At 34.5% G+C, this 24896-nt stretch overlaps 1 protein-coding gene across 13 annotated transcripts in view; it reads right to left on the reverse strand.

Moving 5' to 3' along the window:
* The window catches only part of DMD (dystrophin), a 2282798-nt gene that overhangs the window by 885726 nt on the left and 1372176 nt on the right, over window positions 1-24896 (reverse strand). For all 13 annotated transcript variants that reach the window (XM_032285804.1, XM_032285805.1, XM_032285797.1 and 10 more), the window contains one exon: window positions 1749-1924. In XM_032285804.1, the coding sequence (XP_032141695.1) occupies window positions 1749-1924 (176 nt within the window). The remainder of the gene's footprint in view (window positions 1-1748; window positions 1925-24896) is intronic.

A 24896-nucleotide genomic window follows, 5' to 3' on the forward strand; every position in this document is an offset into this window, starting at 1 on the left:
ACAGCCAAATCCCTAGCTGTAATTAACCTAACATTTGTATAATATTTCACAACAGAGTCAGTGTATACTACTTTCTAATAAACTTAGAAAGATCTAAAATTTTAGAGCTTATTTGGTGAAACTGGCATATTGCTATATCTTTATTATAAATTATAATGTGCCTTTAGAGCCCAATAACAGATAACAAGATTTTGAAAATTCAAGTAAATGAGAGTTATCAGAGAGAATATTAATATGCACTATTCAAATATTATATGAGCAAGATATTTTAAAATAGGAAACAATACTTTATATATTTTATGTATTTAATATATACTTTATATATTATATAAAAATAATCTTCCAGTCAGTTTAATCCTTTTTATGAATTATATATACGTGTGTGTGTGTGTGTGTGTGTGTGTGTGTGTGTATGCATATATATATATATATATATATATCATGGTATCCAACTTTTTAAAATTTTCTTATTTCTTACCATCTTTAGATTAGATTGAGCCTAGTTCAGAAGTAACATTATACAAGTTTATACTTGTTCATTTTATAAGCGCATCAGTTATTTCAATAATGGATTACTAGTATGATTAATAGAAGGATTTCAATCTGGGATGAAGTAGTATAACTACAAACTTTAGTTCTTCATTTTATCTATCTATAATCAAGAAGATTTTCAAAACCAAGATTTAATAAAAATGATTTTCGAGAGGCTATTATTCTTTAACTTTGGCAAGGGGTGTGTGTGTGTGTGTGTGTGTGTGTGTGTGTGTGTGTGTCTTTAGGTCAACTAATGTGTTTCTTTTGTACAAAATGTGAATTGTATCTACTTTCTGAATAATGTAACATGAATAAAGAGGGAAAGAGGAGGTGGGCAAAGACAAATGCCATAATTCCCAAATCTTCTTTTTAATACATCTTAACAAAAGATATTCACCAATGAGTTGTTCTAGCTTCCTGAATATTAAAATCCACGTATTATGTGGATGATAGGTGGGATGCAAGAGCTTGGCAATAGAACAACGTCCTCATTGTTCACAACAATTGTATCATTTGGTAAATAAAGGCCAAGTCTTCCCTTATAAAATAAGACACATTAACATCAACAACTGGAAGCATAATACAAAATCCCATTTATAAACTATGTATGCTTTCCAACTGCAGCAGCACACATTTGGCTTTCTGTGCCTTCAATACATTCCAAGGGAAATTTAAATGATGATTACATTTGACAGTAACCTTTTAGAGGTTTTGTTTTCCCCATTAAACGTGAACATTTTTGGCTCAAGTTCCCCTTCAATAATATGTTCACAAATGTGGTGAAAATACAGGTAAATATCACTATCACATTTTTTAGCTTCATAGTCATATTCATAGCTATTTTTAAAACTAAGCAAAGATCTGTCTTTCCTGCAAAACAATCATTTATAATTGCTTTTTAAAATATTGAAAAATAACTGAGATTCAGCTTGTTGAAGTTAAAATATATTGAAGACATTCACTTTAAGCAATCATGTGTGATTTTTAAAACAAACTTAAAGTTTCAAATAGCAGAAAAGCACTATCAACAAGTATATATTTTAGTATATGAAAATAAAATAAAATAAAAATTACTGCTGTTGATTAACGGTTGATGGGTTCCTTAATGCTAGTGTCTTTCACCCTGCTTATAATCTCTCAGGAAATATTTGTTTAAGGACAGCTTAAAAAGCTCTGCTAAAACGTTATAGTTTCTATTTGATCTGTCATCCTACCTCTTTTTTCTTTCTGACAGCTGTTTGCAGACCTCCTGCCACCGCAGATTCAGGCTTCCCAATTTTTCCTGTAGAATACTGGCATCTGTTTTTGAGGATTGCTGAATTATTTCTTCCCCAGTTGCATTCAATGCTCTGACAACAGTTTGCCTCTGCCCGATGCCATCCTGGAGTTCCTGTAAGATACCAAAGAGGCAAAACAAAAATGAAGCCCCATGTCTTTTTATTTGAGAAAAGATTAAAAAATATGCTACAACATGCGGTTGTACAGGGAGAGAAAGAAATATAAAAGCTCCACGTGAAAATTTCTCTATGAAACTGACATGCCTATACCCAAAGGATACAAGACAGAAAGACACCTTTTATGTGTCAGGGAAAAAGCACCCTCTCGGTTAGCTCCAGTTTTTATTTTTGTAAGCTTGTCAGCTAGAGGACGTTATAATGTCCTACAAATCAATTAGTTGGAAAACTTCTCAAGAGTAAACTCAATTTCTTGTCCCCACAAGGATGTTCCATGTTTAATAGTCTATGAGATGTTGTAAAATTTAAACATGAACAAAGTATTTGGGTTTCCTAGTGACTGTGGATACGAGAGGTGAAAAAGAACAAACATAGTTTAGGCACAGTATTTAAAAAACCCTCTAGAGATATTTAAATAAAAATAATTGCTCTATTAAAAGGAAATTTATATCAAATTCTGTCTGCATCAATGTATTTTGCATTGTAAGCCACATAAAACTGAGAATTAATTGCTTTCAGGAGTATCCCATCAAGATATCCCTAAGGTACATTAATAAATTTTAAAATAATCTATAGTTACCAGAACATTTTTATGATTGTGAAGCTTAAATATTGTTTACTTTTTACCTCAATGAAAATTTAAAACTATCAGAAAAATAGTTCCATTGAAAAGGAGAATATTATAACCAAGTACACAGAAAACAAAAAAGCTTTGTACCATTAAATAAAAATGGCAATTGTGTTCCGTTTAACTTAAAAAAAAAAAAAAATGTTGGGCACGGTGGCTCACATCTGTAATCTTAACACTTTGGGAGGCCAAGGCGGGTGGATTACGAGGTCAGGAGTTCGAGACCAACCTGACCAACATGGTAAAACCACATTTCTACTAAAAAATTCAAAAATTAGCCAGGCATGGAGGTGGGTGCCTGTAATCCCAGCTACTCAGGAGGCTGAGGCAGGAGAATCACTTGAACCTGGGAGGTGGAAGTTGCAGTCAGAAGAGATTGCACCATTGCACTCCAGTCTGGGTAACAGGGTGAGATTCTGTTTCAAAAGAAAAAAAAAAAAAAAAAAAAAAAAAAAAAAAGATAACCTAGAATTTGTAAGTCAATTAAAATAGCACATTAACTAAATATAAACCTTAGAAAATGAAATAATATCTGAGAACCTACCATATTTAAATCTAAATGACTCAAATCCTTATGTTACTGACAGAATATATTCTCCTACTCCTTGACACAATACCAAGCTTATAGTAGCCCCCAGTATATGTTGCTAAATGAAGAAATGAATGCATGTTTTCTGAGACTGAAGTAAAGCTCCCTTAAACTCTCATTTCACAAACAGTTCTTGGCTTCTTCTTCTTTTTTTTTTTTTTTTACTACATTCAAGCAAAATTATTTTTGAATAATAGAAATTTTGGTAGCTTACTTTTAGCAATTAAAATACTCTGTAAATCAGCAAAAGTGATAACAAGGTCATTATTCCAGTGACACAGTGCTTCACAATGAATGTAAAACTATGCACAGTTACTGAACTATTCACAAGCTGTCCTGGCCATACTTTCTTGAATGCCCATGAGATGTGCTCTAGTAAACATGTGATATTGCCTTGTAACTAGTTGGCTTTGCTCCATTGCTTACATCTCACTCTTTACCACCTGTTCAGATCAGTGTTGCATGTGACAGTCAGTGATTAGTAATAGAGACACCAGTCATAACAAACTGTGTCTGTATCTTAGGTTGGTGCAAAAGTAATCATGTTTTTGCCATTACTTTTATATCATAAATTCTTTGAGGTCAGATATTGTGTCTTTTTCATGATTGTTTCTTATTGTTTACTACCATGTTTGCTGCATGGAAGGTTTCAGTAAGTGTCTGCTGAGTAATGTATGAATTTATGAATAAGAGAAGTGGGAAAGAAGTGGAGGGAGAAAGAAAGGGTTGGAGGAAGAAAAGAAGGGAGGAAAGAAGAGAGAACAAGAAAGGAAAGGAGGAAGTTCAGGCTCATCATCACCTTGGTGTCATTAGCATTAATACTTATTACTTATCCTCCTAAAGATTCAAATAAATAAGCATAATTTTCTAGGTTTTAGGCAGTGTATAATCTAGTTGAAAAGATAAGACACAGTTGTAAGTGATAATTTGTTATACTATATACAGTAGGATAAAAAGGCAAGGTGATCAATAAATGATAGGTCAGAAGAGGGATGATGTCAGCAAAAAGGACAAGCAGAAACAACTTCTGGGTGAATTTGGAGGTTAAAGAATGGTAGGACTTAGTCATATGGAGGGTTAGGAGCAGTGAGAGTGTGGCAGAAGTTAACACCTGTGGTGTGTAATTTCCATGATCTGACAAGGAGTATAACACTGGGATCTATGACACTGTGTAAGAGGCGTTAAGGGAGTAGTACAGCCCTTGGTTTATTTTGGGGCCTAGGCAGAGAACTTGAGGCAGCATAAACTACTCAGGCAACATGAACTATTACATAAGAATGACCATTGTTTGTTAAACTGGATCATGCAAGCATCAGTGACTACTGAATTGGGAAAAAAAATTGCCTAAAACATAGACGTCCAGAAGGTAGAGGGTAAAGATCATGGCTCATATTTTCTCCTTCAGTAGTGTCCAATACTTATAAATATTACTTCATTCTTTAAAAAAAATGCATGGGCCCACATCAGAATCAGATGTGTACCATAGCGGTGCTTCTTAGATTTTAATGTGCATAAAAATCTCCTGGGGATCTTGTTTAACTGCAAGTTCTGCTTCAGTAGGTCTGTGGAGGCACCAAAATTCTTTATTTCTTACAAACTTCGAAAGGTTGCCAATACTGCTGGTCCAGGAATACCATTTTGAGTTGTCAGGTAATAGACCTTTTGAGTCTTTGTTAAGTAATCAAGATATTCTTCTTGCTGCTTATAATACTATAAACTAAAGCTGCTGCAGCTTTTTTTTTTTTTTTTTTTTTTTTTTGAGACGGAGTTTCACTCATGTTACCCAGGCTGGAGTGCAATGGTGCTATCTCAGCTCACCGCAACCTCCGCCTCCTGGGTTCAGGCAATTCTCCTGCCTCAGCCTCCTGAGGAGCTGGGATTACAGGCACGTGCCACCATGCCCAGCTGATTTTTTGTAGTTTTAGTAGACACGGGGTTTCACCATGTTGACCAGGATGGTCTCGATCTCTTGACCTCGTGATCCACCCGCCTCGGCCTCTCAAAGTGCTGGGATTACAGGCGTGAGCCACCGCGCCCGGCCTGCTGCAGCATTTTTATCTCAGTCTCCTTGCTTTGTAGTTTTGATCTTGGCCTTTTTGCTTCATGGCTGATGGCTACAGTGACTTTTACAACCTAATTGTAGAATCAGCGATGGTTTTATTATTTCGGTTTCCCAAATAAGAGACAGAATTGAATAGCTAAGAGTGAACCAATAATTTAAGATTGTTAGATCTAAATCTCATTTATATAGAATCTCAAATCAGGGCTTTCAGGTTTCTTAATTTTGTGAAAGTAGAGCTCATTAAATAGTCTACTGTATTTGTATGAGAAGGTTTTGCAACAGGAGAAATATTTACAGTGCATGGTCTGCTCAAGGAGAGTTCTCAGTGATAAAGCATAATGGAGAAAAATAAGGGATCAAAACAGAAAGTAATAATTTGTACATGGTGTTTTCTGAGCTGGAAAAGATAACATTGGATTTACAAAATTAAATGTAAAATCTCAATCAACTTTTTTCACCCAGTGAACGACATTAATTAATTTTAATTCTATAGCTTCTAAATATTTTAAGTACTGAATTATTCATTGCCAATAAAATTTCCAAACTTTGATATCATATTAATGTACTGTTGTCATAGGCATTCTTATCTATTTCTCTGGCAATTAACATCTAGTCTTAGTTCTGGACAAAAAGAAAATCATAATTAAGTCCGTTGGATTATTTATCATAGTTAGAAAGGCTATTGTGTTTTGATTCCAATATTAAAGTATTCATTCTTAATAAGAAGTGCACATCTAATTCCCATGGGGAGATTTTCAAAATATAAGAGCCCAGAATTCCACTCTACGTCTAGTGAATCAGAATTTCTGGGGACAAAGGTATATGAAACAGATGCAGTAAAAAGAAAGGGTAGGTTAGAAACATGTGCAGAGGACAGGGAAGCAGGAGGGACATGTAGAATTACTGTATTATTTTCAACTCCTCCTCTGCTTTTTAAGTCAAAAGGTATTCCTAAATTATAGAAAATAGCACTGTAATATATGTAAGTCCTTCAAATCAGGTCAAATTTGGGAGAAGGAAAGAGGAAATACAGGCAAAGAAAGAATTGCTACATTTTTATTTTTATACAGTGAAGGATAAAAGAAAAAGAGACCACTAACTTTTATATGAAAACATTGCATACATTTTTTTAAAAAAAGTCTATTTGTAAAACTTTCCAAAACTGTATGAAAATACAATAGATGAAAAATAAAAATGTGACAAATGAAGAAAAAGAATAAGCTAACAAGCAGTTATAAGAAACTGTACTATGACAAATTGGATAAATTATGTAGGAAATTTAAAAATCGGCAAAATATCACAAACTAGGGAGCAATACAGAAAAAAAAAAGAGATTAAACGCAATTGATAGAAAATATAAAGACAGGGAAATAGAGGAAAGAGAAAGGAAACTTCACTGAACAAGCAGATATGTCAAGAATCCAATACTGAGATTTACTTGTAATTTTGTTAACAAATTATTTTGAGGCAGGTTAATCATTAACTGAGTTTACTGACTGGTCAAGAGAAAATATGTAATAAAATGAAACTTGGGGAGAGTTGTGAAACTGAGAATTTCATGGTGAAATTTCATACAAATATGGTGCTTTCTCTTTTTTTATCCTAAGATCATTCTCATTGTTTCTCTTTGTCAGTGCCCAGAATTCAGGAGTCTGAAATACAGTTTCTGATGTTTTCCTCAAAGATAAATAAAGCAATTTTACCAGTCACGTTAATTATTAGACAAAATAGTCAATAGTATTTTCAGAGATTTTAATATACTTCAGTAATATCTTTCAACTTTTATCAGATGATGGATTTTTGTAACGAAGCAACATAAATGGACAAATACTCAAGGCATCTGCTAAGCATAGCAACAGGACACATTCAACTTAGCCTGTCCATAGACTAAGGAACTCTATCTTGCTGGAAGATCTGATAACCTTGTGGGAGCATCTTAGTAGAGTCAGAAGAATCCAAAGATGGCTAAAGTTGGGAAATCTTTAAAGTTTGGAAAATGGAGAGAGGGATAAAATAGTATAAAAAAAGAGTGGAAAAATAGTATAGAAAAGAAACTAGGAAGGATAAGAAAGCAGTGAAAAATGGGTGAGGTAAGTAGCCCTTTTTCAGTAAAGAAAGACTGAAAGCTATAAGAGGCAAGAATCAAGGTCAAGGAGAGCTCAGAATGAGGAGAACAAGAATCAAGTCCACATATGAACTACAAGATAATATCCAAATACGTTAGTACAAGAAGGAGCATGAAAGGACCATCCTCTTCTCCCCACTGCCTTCTCAGCTGCCTCTCCTGCCACCTCTCCTTCTCACTTTCAAGCTTAGCTCCCACTCCCAGTAAAACTGGATAACTTTCTAATTCCTTGACAATACTGCTAAGTTGTGTAGGACAAATTTGTTACATATCTTCAATAGTCAGCATAAAAGTTCTCCCTTTCTAGAAGCCTTTTAAGAGGCCACAGGGAACTAAGCACCCCTCCTCTGCACAGGTATTTATAAAATATTTTTATTTTGTGTCATTCTCATATGTATTAGATGTTACAGCTGAATATTAAGACCGAATGAAGGCTTTCTTCTTTAGAACAGAAAATACATTTCTAAATTTGAACTGCACTACAGATTCAACTTTTAGCTAAGGACCTCCAGATCTTTAATAGCAATTTGCAAGTAACTCAGTCAAATAAAAAGGCCCAGTCTTGTGCCTATTCACAACAGCAAAGACATGGAACCCACCTAGTTGTGAAACAATGGTAGATTGGATAAAGAAAATGTGGTACATATAAACCATGAAATACTACATAGTCATAAAAAGAATGAAATCATGTACTTTGCAGCAGCATGGATGCAGTTGAAGGCATAATCCTAAGCAAATTAATGCAGGAACAGGAAAACAGATACTATATGTTCTCACTTATAAGTGGGAGCTAAACATGGAACACATATGGACACAAATACAGGAACAACTGATACTACAGACTAGGAGAGGTGGGAAGGGAGGATGCGCATCGATTGAAAAACTACCCATCAGGTACTATGCCCACTATTTGGGTGATGAGATCTGTATCCCAAACCTCAGCATCATGTGCCATTACCCTGTGACAAGCCTGTATATGTATCCCCTGTATATAAAATAAAATTTGATTATTTTAAAAAGGATTAGTCTTTACAACAAACAATCAGAAATAAAATACACCTTTTTAGCCTCTCCTTTCTCCTGGTATCATTTTTTTTTTTCATTTCAGTAAACATTTATTGTACTTTACTAATAAAAATGCTGAAACCATAGAAATGTTTGTGTGTGTTTGTTACAGGAACTAGAGTTAAGAGCAGGTCTTGTTAGATTTCATTCAATACCCTCTTTTTCCTGTGACGTATAATAGTAGATATGCTCTTGGAACAATTTCCCATCTGCTCCTGATAATGGTTGCTATAAAAGAATAATGAGAGTTCCTTCTAAAACTAGAAATAGACTGTTTCTTTTCCAGAGCAAACATCCTGCCAATGAACTGAAGAAAAATTATGTACAGTAGCAATTTATTTGAATGGGACATTTACCTAACATCAGATTACAATGAAATTTTCTTTTGATGTATTTATCTTATTCACATCACATTATAATTAATATATATATATATATTTATATATATCCATCATTATCATTGTTATTAATGTGTATACCAAATGAATTCGTCATAAAGTGCTTTAAGTACTACATATTTTGTAAGAGTATCTTGGGCTGTTTTTCTTTCTCTTCCAAGAAATAATGCCCTGGGCCAAAAAAAATCATATATTCCTCAATTTTAAGCATAGATTCAATGCAGCATTACCTACAGCAAGGAAAATATATATATGTTAGATTTTGTCCTCTGAAACTGAGGGCTGCATGTTAAATCTGGCCCCAGACATGTTTTGGCATTAGAACTTTGATTAATACTTTGAATGCTTTTAGGTGGGGCATGAATGCGTTCTATCATTCTTTAAAGACATTTGAGTTGGTGGCCCTTGCTTTAAAGAAAACTGTTGTTACAAAGTACAGAATTTTGTAAAGCAAATAGGTTTTACATTGTTAAAACAAATGTTTGCTCTCTCTAGGTTCACAGATTTATTTAATCCTTCTTGTCTTCTGACTCATTCATGAGAACTTCAGGACAAATAGAAAACATTTAGGGGCTGTGTTTTTCTCTCCATTTACTTAGATTTGTTAAGAAAAGCAAATTGGCCTTTCTCTGATAAAAAAGGCATCTCGTCCACATCGTACTTGCTTTTTTGTTACGCGATCCTGGTTATAGAACACATAACTTCAGGCGTAAAATTCTATCTACATAATGACTAGCATGATTCTGAACACATTAAATATTTAATCATGCAATATATTGCACATAACCAAAAAAAACTGTCTCAGGACAGAATATTTGAAAGGAGACATATAGGAAATTAAAAAATTTCTCATTTCTCTTCTCTCTAGAGGTATTATCAATTTGGAGCCACATAAAGAATTATTCAAAAGCCATTTGGCAGGTAGAGGGTGATACAATATATATGTGTGGATATAGAAAAAAGCAACAAAATTATTTTTCAAAAATAAGACAATGCGTAATTAAACTTGATTACAGACTGGAAATATTTGATTGGAAGATCTAACGTCATTGGTTCTAAAACCCTGTAGTTCGGCCGGGCGCGGTGGCTCAAGCCTGTAATCCCAGCACTTTGGGAGGCCGAGGCGGGTGGATCACGAGGTCAAGAGATCGAGACCATCCTGGTCAACATGGTGAAACCTCGTCTCTACTAAAAACACAAAAAATTAGCTGGGCATGGTGGCGCGTGCCTATAATCCCAGCTACTCAGGAGCCTGAGGCAGGAGAATTGCCTGAGCCCAAGAGGCGGAGGTTGCGGTGAGCCGAGATCGCGCCATTGCACTCCAGCCTGGGTAACAAGAGCGAAACTCTGTCTCAAACAAAAACAAAAACAAACAAACAAACAAACAAAAAAAAACCCTGTAGTTCTCTATTGGTATTTGCCATGCCTATATTTTCACTCTGTAGTTCAATTATTGATTGAATACCTCCTATTGGCCAGACACTGTGAAAGGTGACTGTCATCATTCGCTGCAGAGGATGAATGAGTTGGAGGAGTCCTGGAATAGAAGTAAGGAGACCAAATAGGAGATATCATGGTAGTTAAAGAGAGGGAAGATGGTCGCTTACACTGAGGAAGAGTCAGTGGCAGAAATGGAGAGAAGTGGATGGAAACAAGTGATAACTGGAAAGTAAATAAATAGGACGTAACAATGCATTGGACATAGAAATGAAGAAGAGAATATCAGTCAGGTAGCTGAAGATACTAGTATGGAGCTCAGAGGAAAATATAATGGAGAGCATTATTGGCAGAGCTCGGTCCAAAATTCATGATGTGAGTTTTGCTCTAAATGTGTTTGAGTCCCTTTGTTGAAATGATTCTGGGCAAATTCAAAGCTAGCAATCATAATCCAAACATATTTTGGGAATCCCTGAATATCTGCATGATGACTAATTTTGTCATTATTGACACTTGCTACATCTAATATGTATTATTTTCATTTGCTGGCAGAGAGATTAATATCATAATTAGTATAATGTAGAAAATTGAGAGGCAGCATGATTCTACACAAATATGAAGAAAATAGAATATTGTTTTGACAAAGCTGCTCGTGTTTTCCTACCCTAACTCCCACCCACCTATTAGCAAAAAAAAAAAAAAAAAAGGTCAAAGATGATTTCAAAATATATTTTGAGAAAATGTTGTGCTTTAAGAGAGTAGAATTAAACTTTTTCCTTAATATACTTCTATTCTGTTTTCATAAGAACTCCATGGGCTTTTGCTATGGCATAGTCTCTAAATGCTGTCTAATGTAGGTCAATTGTTCTATGCAGTATGTGTTCTCTTTAGTGTGATTGACTCCAACAGATATTTAATTATTTAATTTAGGGTAACTACTTAATGATAAATAAGGTTGTATTTTCTTGTCAACACTCTCAATTTAATGTGGACAGCCCAGAAAATTCTGTGGTTTTTTTTCCATTTATTTATTTTATTGCATTTTAGGTTTTGGGGTACATGTGAAGAACATGCAAGATTGTTGCATAGGTACACACGTGGCAGTGCGATTTGCCAACTTTGTTGATTGCCTTGAGAGCAAGATAGGTCAATTAATTTGGCAAAATTTAAGGAAAAGAAACAGATGGGTTGTGATAAGTATTATTATAAAGGCCCTAAAGACATTATTTTCCCCATTTCCTATATCACCATGTACAATGCTGAGTACTGCTCAGCTTAATGATAGCTAAAGAAATATTTGTTGATAACTTGAGCAGAAAACTAAGCAAGATATTACAATATTTTTGATTGCTTTCTCATTCGGGAAAGGTTCAAAAGTAACTTCCTGAAATATATACAATAGCCTAGAGTGAAAAAGAGACATTTAAAAACAACTGTGGTTTTTCAAAGTTTCATCTCCTACCACAAATAACAAGTTATTAAGGAAAGCTTTCATTTCTCAGGCTCTTGAAAATGGGAAAGCCTAGAAATACGATAAAGAGGAATCAAAACAGATCTCTCAGTCTAACATCAATTAATTGATTTTGAGCGTTTAGCTTAGATTACAGAAACCCCAAGGCATCAACTAACAATCCACATCTAAGCACATGTTGGGCATCACTAAGCCTTATATGTCCCTCTGGCCAAGTTATACAGGCATTAAACACAAATTACTCTTTTATTTCCCAAGCCTTAAGTTCTGAGGTTAGGTATCTTATTTTTCAGCTCATTATCTGTTTTATGGTAATACTCCTCTCCTTCATGGAATTAGATGAGAAGAGGTGATGAAAAGAACAATTATGCATCTCTTGTTGACTGGGCATGCCCTCTGTAAATCAAAAAGAAAAAAAAAACATGCACAAGAATGGATTATCACCCCATTATCAGTAGATTGTGCAATATCAATTATCTTTATTTTATTGAACCATATGCAAGCCAGAGCAAACTAAGGATAAAGCAGACAAATGACATAAGCAAGTCTTCTGTTAGATTTTTCTCAATTATTCATGTGAATGTCTGAAAGGTTAGAGATAGCTGTAAAAAGTGGCAAAAACTATAGGTTTTACTTTTTTATCAATCTAGCTTGTATGGAGGAAGAGATTAAATTGTCAAATGTAAATGTTTTCTACATTTTTCTCTCTAAGAATGCTTCCCTCTTAAGCTCATACCATTTCAGGACCTTTTCATTTTACTGAAACCTCGAAGAAAACATTTTCAAGCCAACATTTATAACACCCCTAAAACTGGTTTCTTATATTCATTATATTATTTATTTGAATGACATCTGTATTTTCCAGTTCATCTGTGTTATGTCCCTTTCTTTTTTCATTCTCCCAGTTCAAATCCTATTTTACTGATTCTAATTGTTATACTTCTTGCCTAGTTAATTCCATCATTATTACTTTCCCTCCAGCCTGGTTATTCATTACCCTTCACCTATGTTATTAATACATCCTCCTAATTGTTTCCTCTCAAACTCTTTCACTGCATAACATTCTACACAATCTTTCCAGATTAATCTTCCAGATGGATCATTCTTACGGTGGATTTCCCAGCTCAAAAACTTACATTACATACTCAGTGCCTGCCTACTGAAGCCCAAATAGCTTATATAACATTCAGAACATCATAGCATCCCTGAGAGACACCTTTTTAGGCTTCTCAATATGACTTTCCAATTCTTCATCCATGCCTTAGCACAATTAAAGAACTCACAGTGATGCCCTGGCTATTCTTCAGACCTTTGACTATTCTCCATCCTCCATTATGCGTGCCTTTATTTCTACTTATGTAACCCTTTCATTCCAATCTACTAGGCCACGAGATCCATGAGAGCAGGAACTATAACCTTTTCTCACTCTAGTGCCTAGGAAGATGTCTGCTACCTGGTATGTCTTAAAACACGTTTGTTAAGTGGATAAAAACGTACCCCAAATACTCTATTGTGAATATATTTTCAAGCAAAAGTTATCTAACCAATAAATTGTACTGTACTGGAACCATATCTACTTTATTGTGCTTTTTATAGTCTATAAAAATTAAATTTCATTATTCTTATTAGAGACAAGGACTCATTCTGTCATGCAAGTTTGATTGCAATGGTACAATCATAGCTCACTGCAGCCTCCAACTCCTGGGCTCTAGTGATCCTCCACCTCAGCCTCCTGAGTAGCTGAGACCACAGGTTCACACCACCACACCCAGATATTTAATTTTTCTGTAAAGACATGGTCTCACTAGTGTGAAACCTCCAGCTTGGTTTCTTGTGCTTAGAGTTGTCTTGGCTATGTGGGCTCTTTTTTGGTTCCATATGAAGTTTAAGGTGTTTTTTTCCAATTCCGTGAAGAAGGTCAGTGGTGGTTTGATGGGGATAGCATTGAATCTATAAATTACTTTGGGCAGTAAGGCCATTTTCACGATATTGATTCTTCTTAACCATGAGCATGGAATGTTTTTCCATCTGTTGTGTCCTCTCTTATTTCCTTGAGCAGTGATTTGTAGTTCTCCTTGAAGAGGTCCTTTACATCCTTTGCTAGTTGTATTCCTAGGTATTTTATTCATTTTACAGCAATTGTGAATGGGAGTTCGCTCATAATTTGGCTCTCTGTTAGTCTGTTATTGGTGTATAGGAACGCTTATGATTTTTGCACATTGATTTTGTATCCTGAGACTTTGCTGAAGTTGCTTATTATCTTAAGGCGACTTTGGGCTGAGACAATAGGAAAAGCAGAGGCATCATGCTACCCGACTTCAAACTATACAAGGCTATAGTAAGTAATCAAAACAGCATGGTACTGGTACCAAAACAGAGACGTAGACCAATGGAACAGAACAGAGGCCTTGGAGGAAACACCACACATCTACAACCATCTGATCTTTGACAAATCTGACAAAAACAAGTGACGGGGAAAGGATTCTCTGTTTAATAAATGGTGTTGGGAAAGCTGGCTAGCCATGGGCAGAAAGCTGAAACTGGACCCCTTGCTTACATCTTATAAAAAATTAACTTCAGATACATTAAAGATTTAAATGTAAGACCTAACACCATAAAAACCCTAGAAGAAAACCTAGGCAATATCATTCAGGACATAGGCATAGGCAAGGACTTCATGACTAAAAAACCAAAAGCAATGGCAACAAAAGTCAAAATAGACAAATGGGATCTAATTAAACTTAAGAGCTTCTTTACAGCAAAAGAAACAATCATTAGAGGGAACCAGCAATCAACAGAATGGGAAAATATTTTTGCAATCTACCCATCTGACAAAGAGCTACTATCTAGAATCTACAAAGAACTAAAACAAATATACAAGAAAAAAACAAACCACCACATCAAAAAGTGGGTGAGAGATATGAATAGACACTTTTAAAAAGAAGACATTTATGCTGCCAACAAACTATGAAAAAATGCTCATCATCACTGGTCATTAGAGAAATGCAAATCAAAACCACATTGAGATACCACCTCACACCAGTTAGAATGGTGATCATTAAAAAATCTGGAGACAACAGATGCTGGAGAGGATGTGGAGAAATAGGAACACTTTTACACTGTTGGTGGGAGTGTAAATTAGTTCAACCATTGTAGCAGACAGTGTGGTAATTCCTCAAGGATCTAGAAATAGAAATACCTTTTGACCCAGCAATCTCATTACTGGGTATATACCCAAAGGATTATAAATCGATGTATTATAAAGACACATGCACATGTGTGTTCACTGTGGCACTGTTTACAATAGCAAAGACAAAGAACCAACCCAAATGCCCATCAAAGATAGACTGGTTAAAGAAAATGTGGCACATATACACCATGGAATACTATGCAGCCAGAAAAAAGGATGTGTTCATGTCCTTTGCAGGGACATGAATGAAGCTGGAAACCATCATTCTCAGCAAACTGACACAAGAACAGAAAACCAAATACCACATGTTGTCACTCATAAGTGGGTGTTGAACAATGAGAACACATGGACACAGGGAGGGGAACATCACACACTGGGGTCTGTTGGGGGTGGGAGACTAGGGGAAGGATAACAGTGGGTAGGGACATTGGAAAGGATAGCATTAGGATAAATACCTAAAGTAGGTGACGGGGAGATGGAGGCAGCAAACCACCATGGCATGGAAGAATCCTGCAAGGTCTGTACATGTACCCAAGAACTTACAGTAAAATTAAAAAAAAAATTTTTTTAAAGAGACAGGGTGTCACTGTTTTGCCCAGGTTGGTTTTGAACTCCTGGCCTCAAACAATTCTCCCATCTTAGCCTCCCAGAATGCTAGGATCAAAGGCATGAGCCACCATGTCCAGGCTAAATTTCATTATTTTGATTTAAAATTTATGATTGTCTTTTATTCAGGGACATTGTCTTCTTTACCTTTTAGGTTTCCAGCACTCTCATCAGTTAATTTTTTTTTTTTTTTGACTAAATGACTAAATGAGTGACTGAGTTTCTTTTACTGGTATGTTGTGAAACTGCCGAATTTTTGTACATGTTGTAGAAATCTCTAAGAGCATAGCACATCTGGTAAAAATCGTGGTTAAATTCTATTTCTGTACTTTTAAATACCTAGTAGGCTTCTAACGAAAAAAATGGTGCTGATGCTGAAGCTGGTCAAAGACAATTCAAACGTTCTGCACTCCATGTTAGTGGTGGGGATGCCATGGAACAGAGCTTTTACAAAGCTAATGCATTGATGCTCAAGCAGCAACACCGCATTCCAGTAGACTCTTTAGAGAAAGTAAAGCGAAAAGAAATGAAACAGGAAAATGTCTCTGTCATTCCATCTTCAAGTTTTTTAATGACCTCAAAATGATACTCTTTTCATGCAATAATCATAAAGGTACAATCTTGAACAGACATGATCTATATGAATGGCCAGTAAATCCATGGAAAAATCCTTAACAGTTGTAGTAATCAGAGGAATACAAGTTAAAACCACAGCAAGATACCACTTCATATTCTATAAAATGGCAAAAATTAAAATGACTGACACGACCAAACATAGACAAAGACGTAGAGTAACTGGAGCTCTCCAGCCTCACTGGTGGCATTGTAAAGTGGCACAACCACTTTAGAAAACTATTTACTGCTTGACAATGTCTCATAAAGTTAAACATTTGACTCAGCCATTCCACGTCTACAGAGTTACTCAAACTAAATGAAAACATATGCTCAACAAATTGCTTGTACACAAATGTCCACAGCAACTTTAATCATAATAGCCAAACACTGAAAATAACTTGAATGTCCATCAAAAGGAGAATAGATAAACAAATTGTGGTGTATCTATACAATGGAATATTACTCATCAAAAACGGAATGAACAACTGATATAGTTACATGGATGAGTCTCAGAAGCAGTACGCTGATCAAAATAGAACGTATTGTATGATTTCATTTATATAAATTTTTAAAATATAAAACTAATCTATGGTGATATAATTCAGAAGAATAGGTGCCGTTGGGACTGGGAATTGACTGAAAGGTAGCATAAAAAAACTTTCTGAGGTAATGGAAATATATTTTTTTAAATTTTTGATTGAGGTATCACTTTTTCTGTAAAACCACTTGACAAAGTTAACAGATTGACCATTTAGTACCTATACTAACTTATACGCCTGCCACAGTCACACCCATTAAGAAGGAATGGAAACTATTTTAGATGGCAGAATCTGAATATTATACAAAGTACCTTGAGAGATTGAAATTCTCAACTAAATATGACAGAATAAGAACAAACTCTTCCTCCTCTCCCAAATAAGTCTGTTTCATCTTATATAAAGTTTTACCTCAATTAAAAATTAAAAACAATATCATTTTAACTGCTCTCCTTATTACACAATACCTTAGCCATGCTAATAATCAGCGCATCCAACAAATCCAGGTACTTTCTCCTTCTTACTTCACCCAGTATATATAGACTCTTCTTATGCATGAAAAGAACTAACTGGAATAGGCTGATTGTCAAACCTCGGTCATTTGCAGACAGAATTTAAAAGGGTTCATAAGACTAATCAGGTTACACAGGAACAGACTTTGTGAACCATCAGGGATATTACACAATTCACCCTTTTATTCCCACACACAATGATCAAATTAGACAATCAAATAAGACGAGTCAAGTGGCAACTGTCTTTCAGGAACACACATGTATATGTGCAGAGGTATGTTTATTAGATTAAGAAGGAAAAAGTGTAGTGATCCAATAAGCTTGAATGTAAAGATAAAATGGCTCAAGAAAGCCTGTAAAGTCTCTTTAGAATAAAACTGTGAGAATGTAACCACAAATCATCCCAGTGAGTGTAAAACAACTGCTGGTGTCCATCGAGATGTGTGCCACTGTGTGGACATCCTCAAATGTGCTCAGATTCTAATACATTATGAACATGGGAAGAAATGAGAGACAGAAAACTGAGGGCAAATAATAGAATAACAGTATAGAACTGTATAAACAGTGAGGAAAAGCAGAGCTTGGAATGAATTGAGGCTTGTGATAATGTTAAAAACAACATTTAGGGCCTTTTTACTTCCATTTGGAGAAAGAAGAACCAGAAAGACGAAGGTTCATTGATTGGGGCAGAAGGGAGAAGGTTAGGGATAGAGATGACACTGCTGCTTTCTATCAGCAGTGCGCAGCTCCTTTGGCTTGTCTGCTCTATCAAGGAGAATGTTCATCAGACTGGAAAAGGCATAACCGTATAAGGGAAATGAAGCCCAAAATAGGTGAGGGAATTTCAAAAGAGCACCTTGCTGCTCTAAGTGAGCTAAAATCTCTGGCCGTGGACCAATTATATTCTAGAGAAATGAGAGAACTTGCACAATACAGTCCTACCCTGCTGTCAGTGGTCTTTGAGGAACTAGGTTAACACTGCAGATGGGCAAATGTCAGCCCAATTTTTAAAGACAGGAAGAAGTCACTGCGACAGTGTTCCATCTATTCCTGCTAAAGAGCATTTCTGGATGATGGAACAAGGAGCAAACAAACACTTGTTAACAAAGGCAACATAGAGACAGCTAATTGGGTTTGTGTGACAACTTGTTCTTACACTAGACATGTGTGCCTGTGTTTGCCTTTTAATCTCTTTTGCAGTATGAAAATTGAATTTCACATTTCAAAACAACGTAAAAATCACTTCTTTTTTCAGCTAATAAAATTGTCCCCAGTTTGCAAAATGAAGTAACCATATAAATAATTAGTTGTGTTCCAGATTACAAGGAGCCACATGAAATCCAGTTGCCTACCAACTGAAAAAGTTTGAGGTCCTCTGGCAAATAATAGACAGAGACAATGATCTGATAACATCCACCATTTTGTGTATTTCACATGGTGACACTGTGTTTCCTTTCCAAAAGAACAGAACATGAGGAAATAAGATTGCAGAGGAGTTGGGGAATCTACACAGGAGGGAGTCTTCTGAAAAGAGAGCTAGACTAGATCAATATCCAAAAAAGTGTCAAAGGTGATTTTTGGAAAATGACATTATTGTTTACATTTATTCTTTTGGTTTTCTTCTATCATCGCTTTGAATGTATTTTTATAATGAGGAGACATGCATTTATCATCAGAAAAAAATAACCTTATACTCATTTGGGAACTAAATTAATATAATCTTACCAAAACAAAGTATTATTTTCTGGATTTTCTTTTTATTCAAGAGTGATAGAATAGATAAAATAGTCTTTTCGGTATTGTATTTTAATTATTTAAATGCAATATTTTAAAATAAAGTTGCCATACTTCATCTACTATGGTATCAGTACCTGCAGACATAATTTACTATCATATTGGTACTAGTAGATATTACTAAAATTTTTCATAGATATAGTCACATACAGTGGGTAAAATATATCAAAAATCATAAGTAACTTTTTTTCTTTCTCAAGTAACATTATTAAGTTCTTCTAATATAATTTCAGAACTTTCTTTAATGATATTTTTCTATATATTAGTTTTGAATACATTCATGTCTACCATGAACTATCCAGGGAGAAAGGTTGTTAAAAATGTTGTTAAAAGTTCCATAAACTGAAATAACTTGATATCTTATGAACATACTGCCTTTTGTAAAAATAGAGATTAATACTGAAATCAGGAAAACTTAGAATTATTAAAACAGATGTATTGTAGTGAAATAAGTGGAAATGGTTCTAATTTTGTTTTGACATTCAGCATATAAAGATAATAGGTATTGTCATGATATGAACATGTTCCCTTAAAACTCCCATTCAATACAATTCTTTTTCTATATTTACTTTATTTTTATTTATTTATTTATTTGTTTATTTATTTTGCTTATCCTTGGCCTTAATACAAAACTTCAGTTTATAACTCTCCTGGTTTTATTTTCTACTAATATTTCATTTATAGTTTGAAATTATGTTATATACTGCCCCAATCCTTTGTGGATTGAAGAAGGGTATAAATCAATAAAACTTAAAAGTCAATTTGCTTCTTTAAGCAATTTATATATTTTAATTGGTAAACACAAACAAATAAGGTTAGTCTTGTATTCTACATTTAAAGAAATATCACACTGTCTATGTGAAAAGAAATTTGTAAGGAAAAAAGTCAAAGATCAACCTGGGACATTTGCAATACATTCTAGATTCAGGAACAGTAACTTAAGTATCTACCTACTCATCTTTTCTGGTGTGATCTTTTGTTAAAATCAGGAAAGGCATTTACCAGACAGAAATATTGATTTTGTCATATACATCAAGACATCATTAATACTATGCCAAAGAATAATTGCAATTATCATATTGTGATAATTTCTTACTTTTATATACTTCATAAAGTGCTATCAGATGATTATTTCATTTGAGGTCCACACAAAGCATGAGGTCGGAAAAATGTCTTATTATTTCTATGGTAAAGATGAGGAATTGGGTGTCTACAGACTTGTTCAAGCTGTCCTGCAGGTAATAGTTCCAGGACCAAGCCGAAGATTGTTATCACATTTCAGTGAGATTACCATTATTTGGTACTGGCTCTTTTCTGACTCAGATACTTAAATATTAAAGAGAGATGCAAAGAAAATAGAAAACATGGGAAAATTGTACATGTTTAATTTATGAAAAGTAGAAAATACAAAAAAATGGGTAAATTGTACATGTTTAATTTATTGTAAAAATAAACCAAATGCTTCATAATTACATATCTTTTTTGGTAGAAAAAAATGATTTGATACTGACTTCCTACTAAACATCTATTTTATCTTTCATTTTGATAATGCTGCTATATTCAATTAAATATAATCATTATGTGAATAAACAATGTGGATCAAAAAAGAATGAGAAATACCAATCCAGAATATGTTTGAAGCTGATTTAAAGAGGACAACAGCATCCCTAGATTAGATAACATGTATTTGTAAAGCTGCTATATTAGAATGTCATGCTGATGTGATTCTTGATAATGTATTTAATGGATAAAGTATGCATAGTGAACATTTGTGAAGAGTTCATCTCATCTAATTTTCTGTTTTCTTTTGATACATGAAGGTGAATGATGCAATTGTGGTATTTTTGTTGTTAAACTTAATGAAAATTCTGTCCACTATCAATCAAAGAGATCTTTTCTCCTGTTTGTTGTCCAAACAAATATGCTCAAAAGTAATTCATTTTTATTGAAAAGTCTTGTACTCACATGATGAAAAAACACAAACAGTGCTTTAATTTCTTTCACATGCTATTGCTTGCAACACATACACTGGAGATTAGGGGAAGTTTAGTTTTATATTTATATCATTCAAGTTATGTAGACAGACCAGGTGTTACAGAAATGGACAGATTTTTAAACTAGTATGTTTCAATAAATAAAATCAGCCTATCTTCAGAAATGAATATAAACATGTTACCTTCTTCTCTATAAAAATACAGGGTTGAATGGGACTCATCTGAAGTGTTGCTGCAACAGTGTAATGTCTATCCTGGCAAACAGCATGTGGGATGATTTATCTCAATATGTTCTTTTCAGTAATTGGTCATACTGAAATAATGATGGGAAAACAAATCGCATTGGATGCCATATAAAGGATTCCTATGCGAAGAATAATTTCATTCCCAAGTATTAAAAATTGATATTCTATTTTGAAGATCACCATAGAATTAGAAACAATATAAAAGAATAGACCTGGTAGTAATCATCATAATTTCTTTCAAAAAGAGAAGTAATAAAAATAGAAACCAATGACTCACACAAGAACCATTTATAAACATTAAAATATTACCTTCTGCCATTCATAATTTAGCATATGAAGGTAACTTTTTAAAATCTCTGCTGTTCATAACTGAAAAGTCAGAAACAAAACTTCTGCATGATGATTAAGTGTTCTTTGTTTATAGCAACATTATCCCCTTGCCAATTTTAGCAATATTAAGAAACATAGGCCCCACTCTCCAGAATAGATAGGTGTGTAGAAGAAAATGTTTTGAAAAATTTTTTGTCTCCTTAAAATATGAAAATCAACATTTAGGAAAATATTTACGTTGCTTTTACATAATAGCCTTTGGGTAAGTATGGATTAACTTGACAGAGGTGTTGCCTGGTAAACACCAACACTTAAATTTTGATTGACAACCAACATTAACCTTTTCATTTTAGATACTGAAATGTACAGAAGCAACAGTTGCCTGCAAGACTGAGCAAACTAATTGTTTTGTTCAATAAATATTTATTGAGTATATTGCATCCTACATCAGACAGTTCTTGACCTTAGGCATTTCATTCCAAGTATAGACAAACGATAAACAAATATATACATATACACAACAAACATATTATGGTAAGAGCGACAAAAGAAAATCATAGGATGCTTTAACAGAGAATAATGAAGAGTAATAAAAATGGGGACTAATAAAGTTCAATAATTGAGGATTTGCTAGATTATGGTGTAAATTCAGTTGAAGTGACCTGCAAAGGCTTTTGAGATGAAATTACTGAAGTGGGAGATGTGCAGAGAATCACAGAATTAACAACTTGTCCACATGGAGGAAACAGGATATATGAATCTCCTGAGTCAGGTCAGAACTTTATATGTCTTAATACAAAGAAGCTGAAAGAAAATGAGAATGGTTGGAGCCCCTTGAGTGAAGGGGAGAGAGGAATGAAATCAACTTAAATATACAGATTCATGTACAAGGATGTTCACTGCAGTGACCAAAATTTGGAAGCACTCCAAATGCCCAATAATTGGAGAATGTTTATTATTTACAATCATATCTGGGGTTTTACTATATTGTATTGAATTTAAAAATACAATTTAGAATATAAAATAATTTAATTACTAAATAAAATATCAGGGAAATATTAAATAAAAGATAAATTTTTTGTACACTAGTACTTAATAGTACAAAACTTAAGAAAACACCAAAAGGTTGCAAACAAAGGTAAAACCTATTAAGGCAATCTATGGGAGAAAGACTACAGTTCTTTTAATTTTTTAAATACTTTTGTGCATTTTCAAACTTTTCTACACTGAGCTTTAAAAATAAGAAAGACTGGTAGTTCATTCTTGATGTGGCTCTCTTTAAGTCTGTTATTGGTGTATAGGAATGTTTGTGATTTTTGCACATTGATTTTGTATCCTGACTTTGCTGAAATTGCTTATCAGTTTCAGGAGATTTTGGGCTGAGACGATGGGATCTTATAGATATACAATCATGTTGTCTGCAAATAGAGACAATTTGAATTCCTCCTTTCCTCTTTGAATACCCTTTATTTCTTTTTCTTGCCTGATTGCTCTGGCTAGAACTTCCAGTACTATACTGAATAGGAGTGGTGAGAACGGGCATCCTTGTCTAGTGCTAGATTTCAAAGGGAATGCTTCCAGTTTTTGCCTATTCAGTATGATATTGGCTGTTGGTTTGTCATAAATAGCTTTTATTATTTTGAGATATGTTCCGTCAATACCTAGTTTATTGGGGGTTTTTAGCATAAAGGGCTGTTGAATTTTTTCAAACACCTTCTCTACATCAATTGAGATAATCATGTGGTTTTTGTCTTTGGTTCTGTTTATGTGGTGAATTACGTTTATAGACTTGCATATGTTGAAGCAGCCTTGCATCCCTGGGATGAAGCCTACTTGATCATGGTGGATAAGCTTTTTGATGTGCCGTTGCAATCGGCTTGCCAGTACTTTATTGAAGATTTTTGCATCTATGTTCATCATGGATATTGGCCTGAAGTTTTCTTTTCTTTTGAGTCTCTGTGGGTTTTGGTATCAGGATGATGTTTGTCTCATAAAAAGATTTGGGAAGGATTCCCTCTTTTTGGATTATTTGGAATAGTTTCAGAAGGAATGGTACCAGCTCCTCTTTGTATGTCTGGTAGAATTTGGCTGTGAACCCATCTGGACCTGGGCTTTTTTTGGGTGGTAGGCTCTTAATAGCTGCCTCAACTTCAGACCTCATTATTGGTCTATTCAGGGTTTTAACTTCTTCCTGGTTTAGGCTTGGGAGGAGGCAAGTGTCCAGGAATTTATCCATTTCTTCCAGGTTTACTAGTTTATGTGCATAGAGTTGTTTGTAATAATCTCTGATGATGGTTTGAATTTCTGTGGAATCTGTGGTGATATCCCCTTTATCGTTTTTTATTGCATCAATTTGGTTATTCTCTCTTTTCTTTTTTATTAATCTGGTTAGTGGTCTATTTTGTTGATCTTTTCGAAAAACCAGCTCCTGGATTTATTGATTTTTTGAAGGGTTTTTTGTGTCTCTATCTCCTTCGGTTCTGCTCTGATCTTAGTTATTTCTTGTCTTCTGCTAGGTTTTGAGTTTTTTTGATCTTGCTCCTCTAGCTCTTTCAATTTTGATGCTAGGGCAAGTCAATTCTAAGCAAAAAGAACAAAGCAGGAGGCATCACACTACCGGACTTCAAACTATACTATAAGGCTACAGTAATCAAAACAGTATGGTACTCGTACCAAAACAGAGATATAGACCAATGGGACAGAACAGAGGCCTTGGAGGCAACACAACATATCTACAACAATCCGATCTTTGACAAACCTGAAAAAAACAAGCAATGGGGAAAGGATTCCCTGTTTAATAAATGGTGTTGGGAAAACTGGCTAGCCATGTGCAGAAAGCAGAAACTGGACCCCTTCCTGACACCTTACACTAAAATTAACTCCAGATGGATTAAAGACTTAAACATAAGACCTAACACCATAAAAACCCTAGAAGAAAATCTAGGCAAAACCATTCAGGACGTAGGCGTAGGCAAGGACTTAATGACCAAAACACCAAAAGCATTGGCAACAAAAGCCAAAATAGACAAATGGGACCTAATCAAACTCCACAGCTTCTGCATGGCAAAAGAAACAGTCATTAGGGTGAATTGGCAAACAACAGAATGGGAAAAAATTTTTGCAGTCTACCCATGTGACAAAGGGCTGATATCCAGAATTTACAAAGAACTAAAACAGATCTATAAGAAAAAAAAAACAAACAAGCCCATTCAAAAGTGGGCGAAGGATATGAACAGACACTTTACAAAAGAAGACATACATGAGGCCAACAAACATGAAAAAATGCTCATCATCACTGGTCATTAGAGAAA

Source organism: Sapajus apella, unplaced genomic scaffold, assembly GCF_009761245.1.
Source record: "Sapajus apella isolate SASKATOON/1434 unplaced genomic scaffold, GSC_monkey_1.0 scaffold17, whole genome shotgun sequence".
NCBI lineage: Eukaryota > Metazoa > Chordata > Mammalia > Primates > Cebidae > Sapajus > Sapajus apella.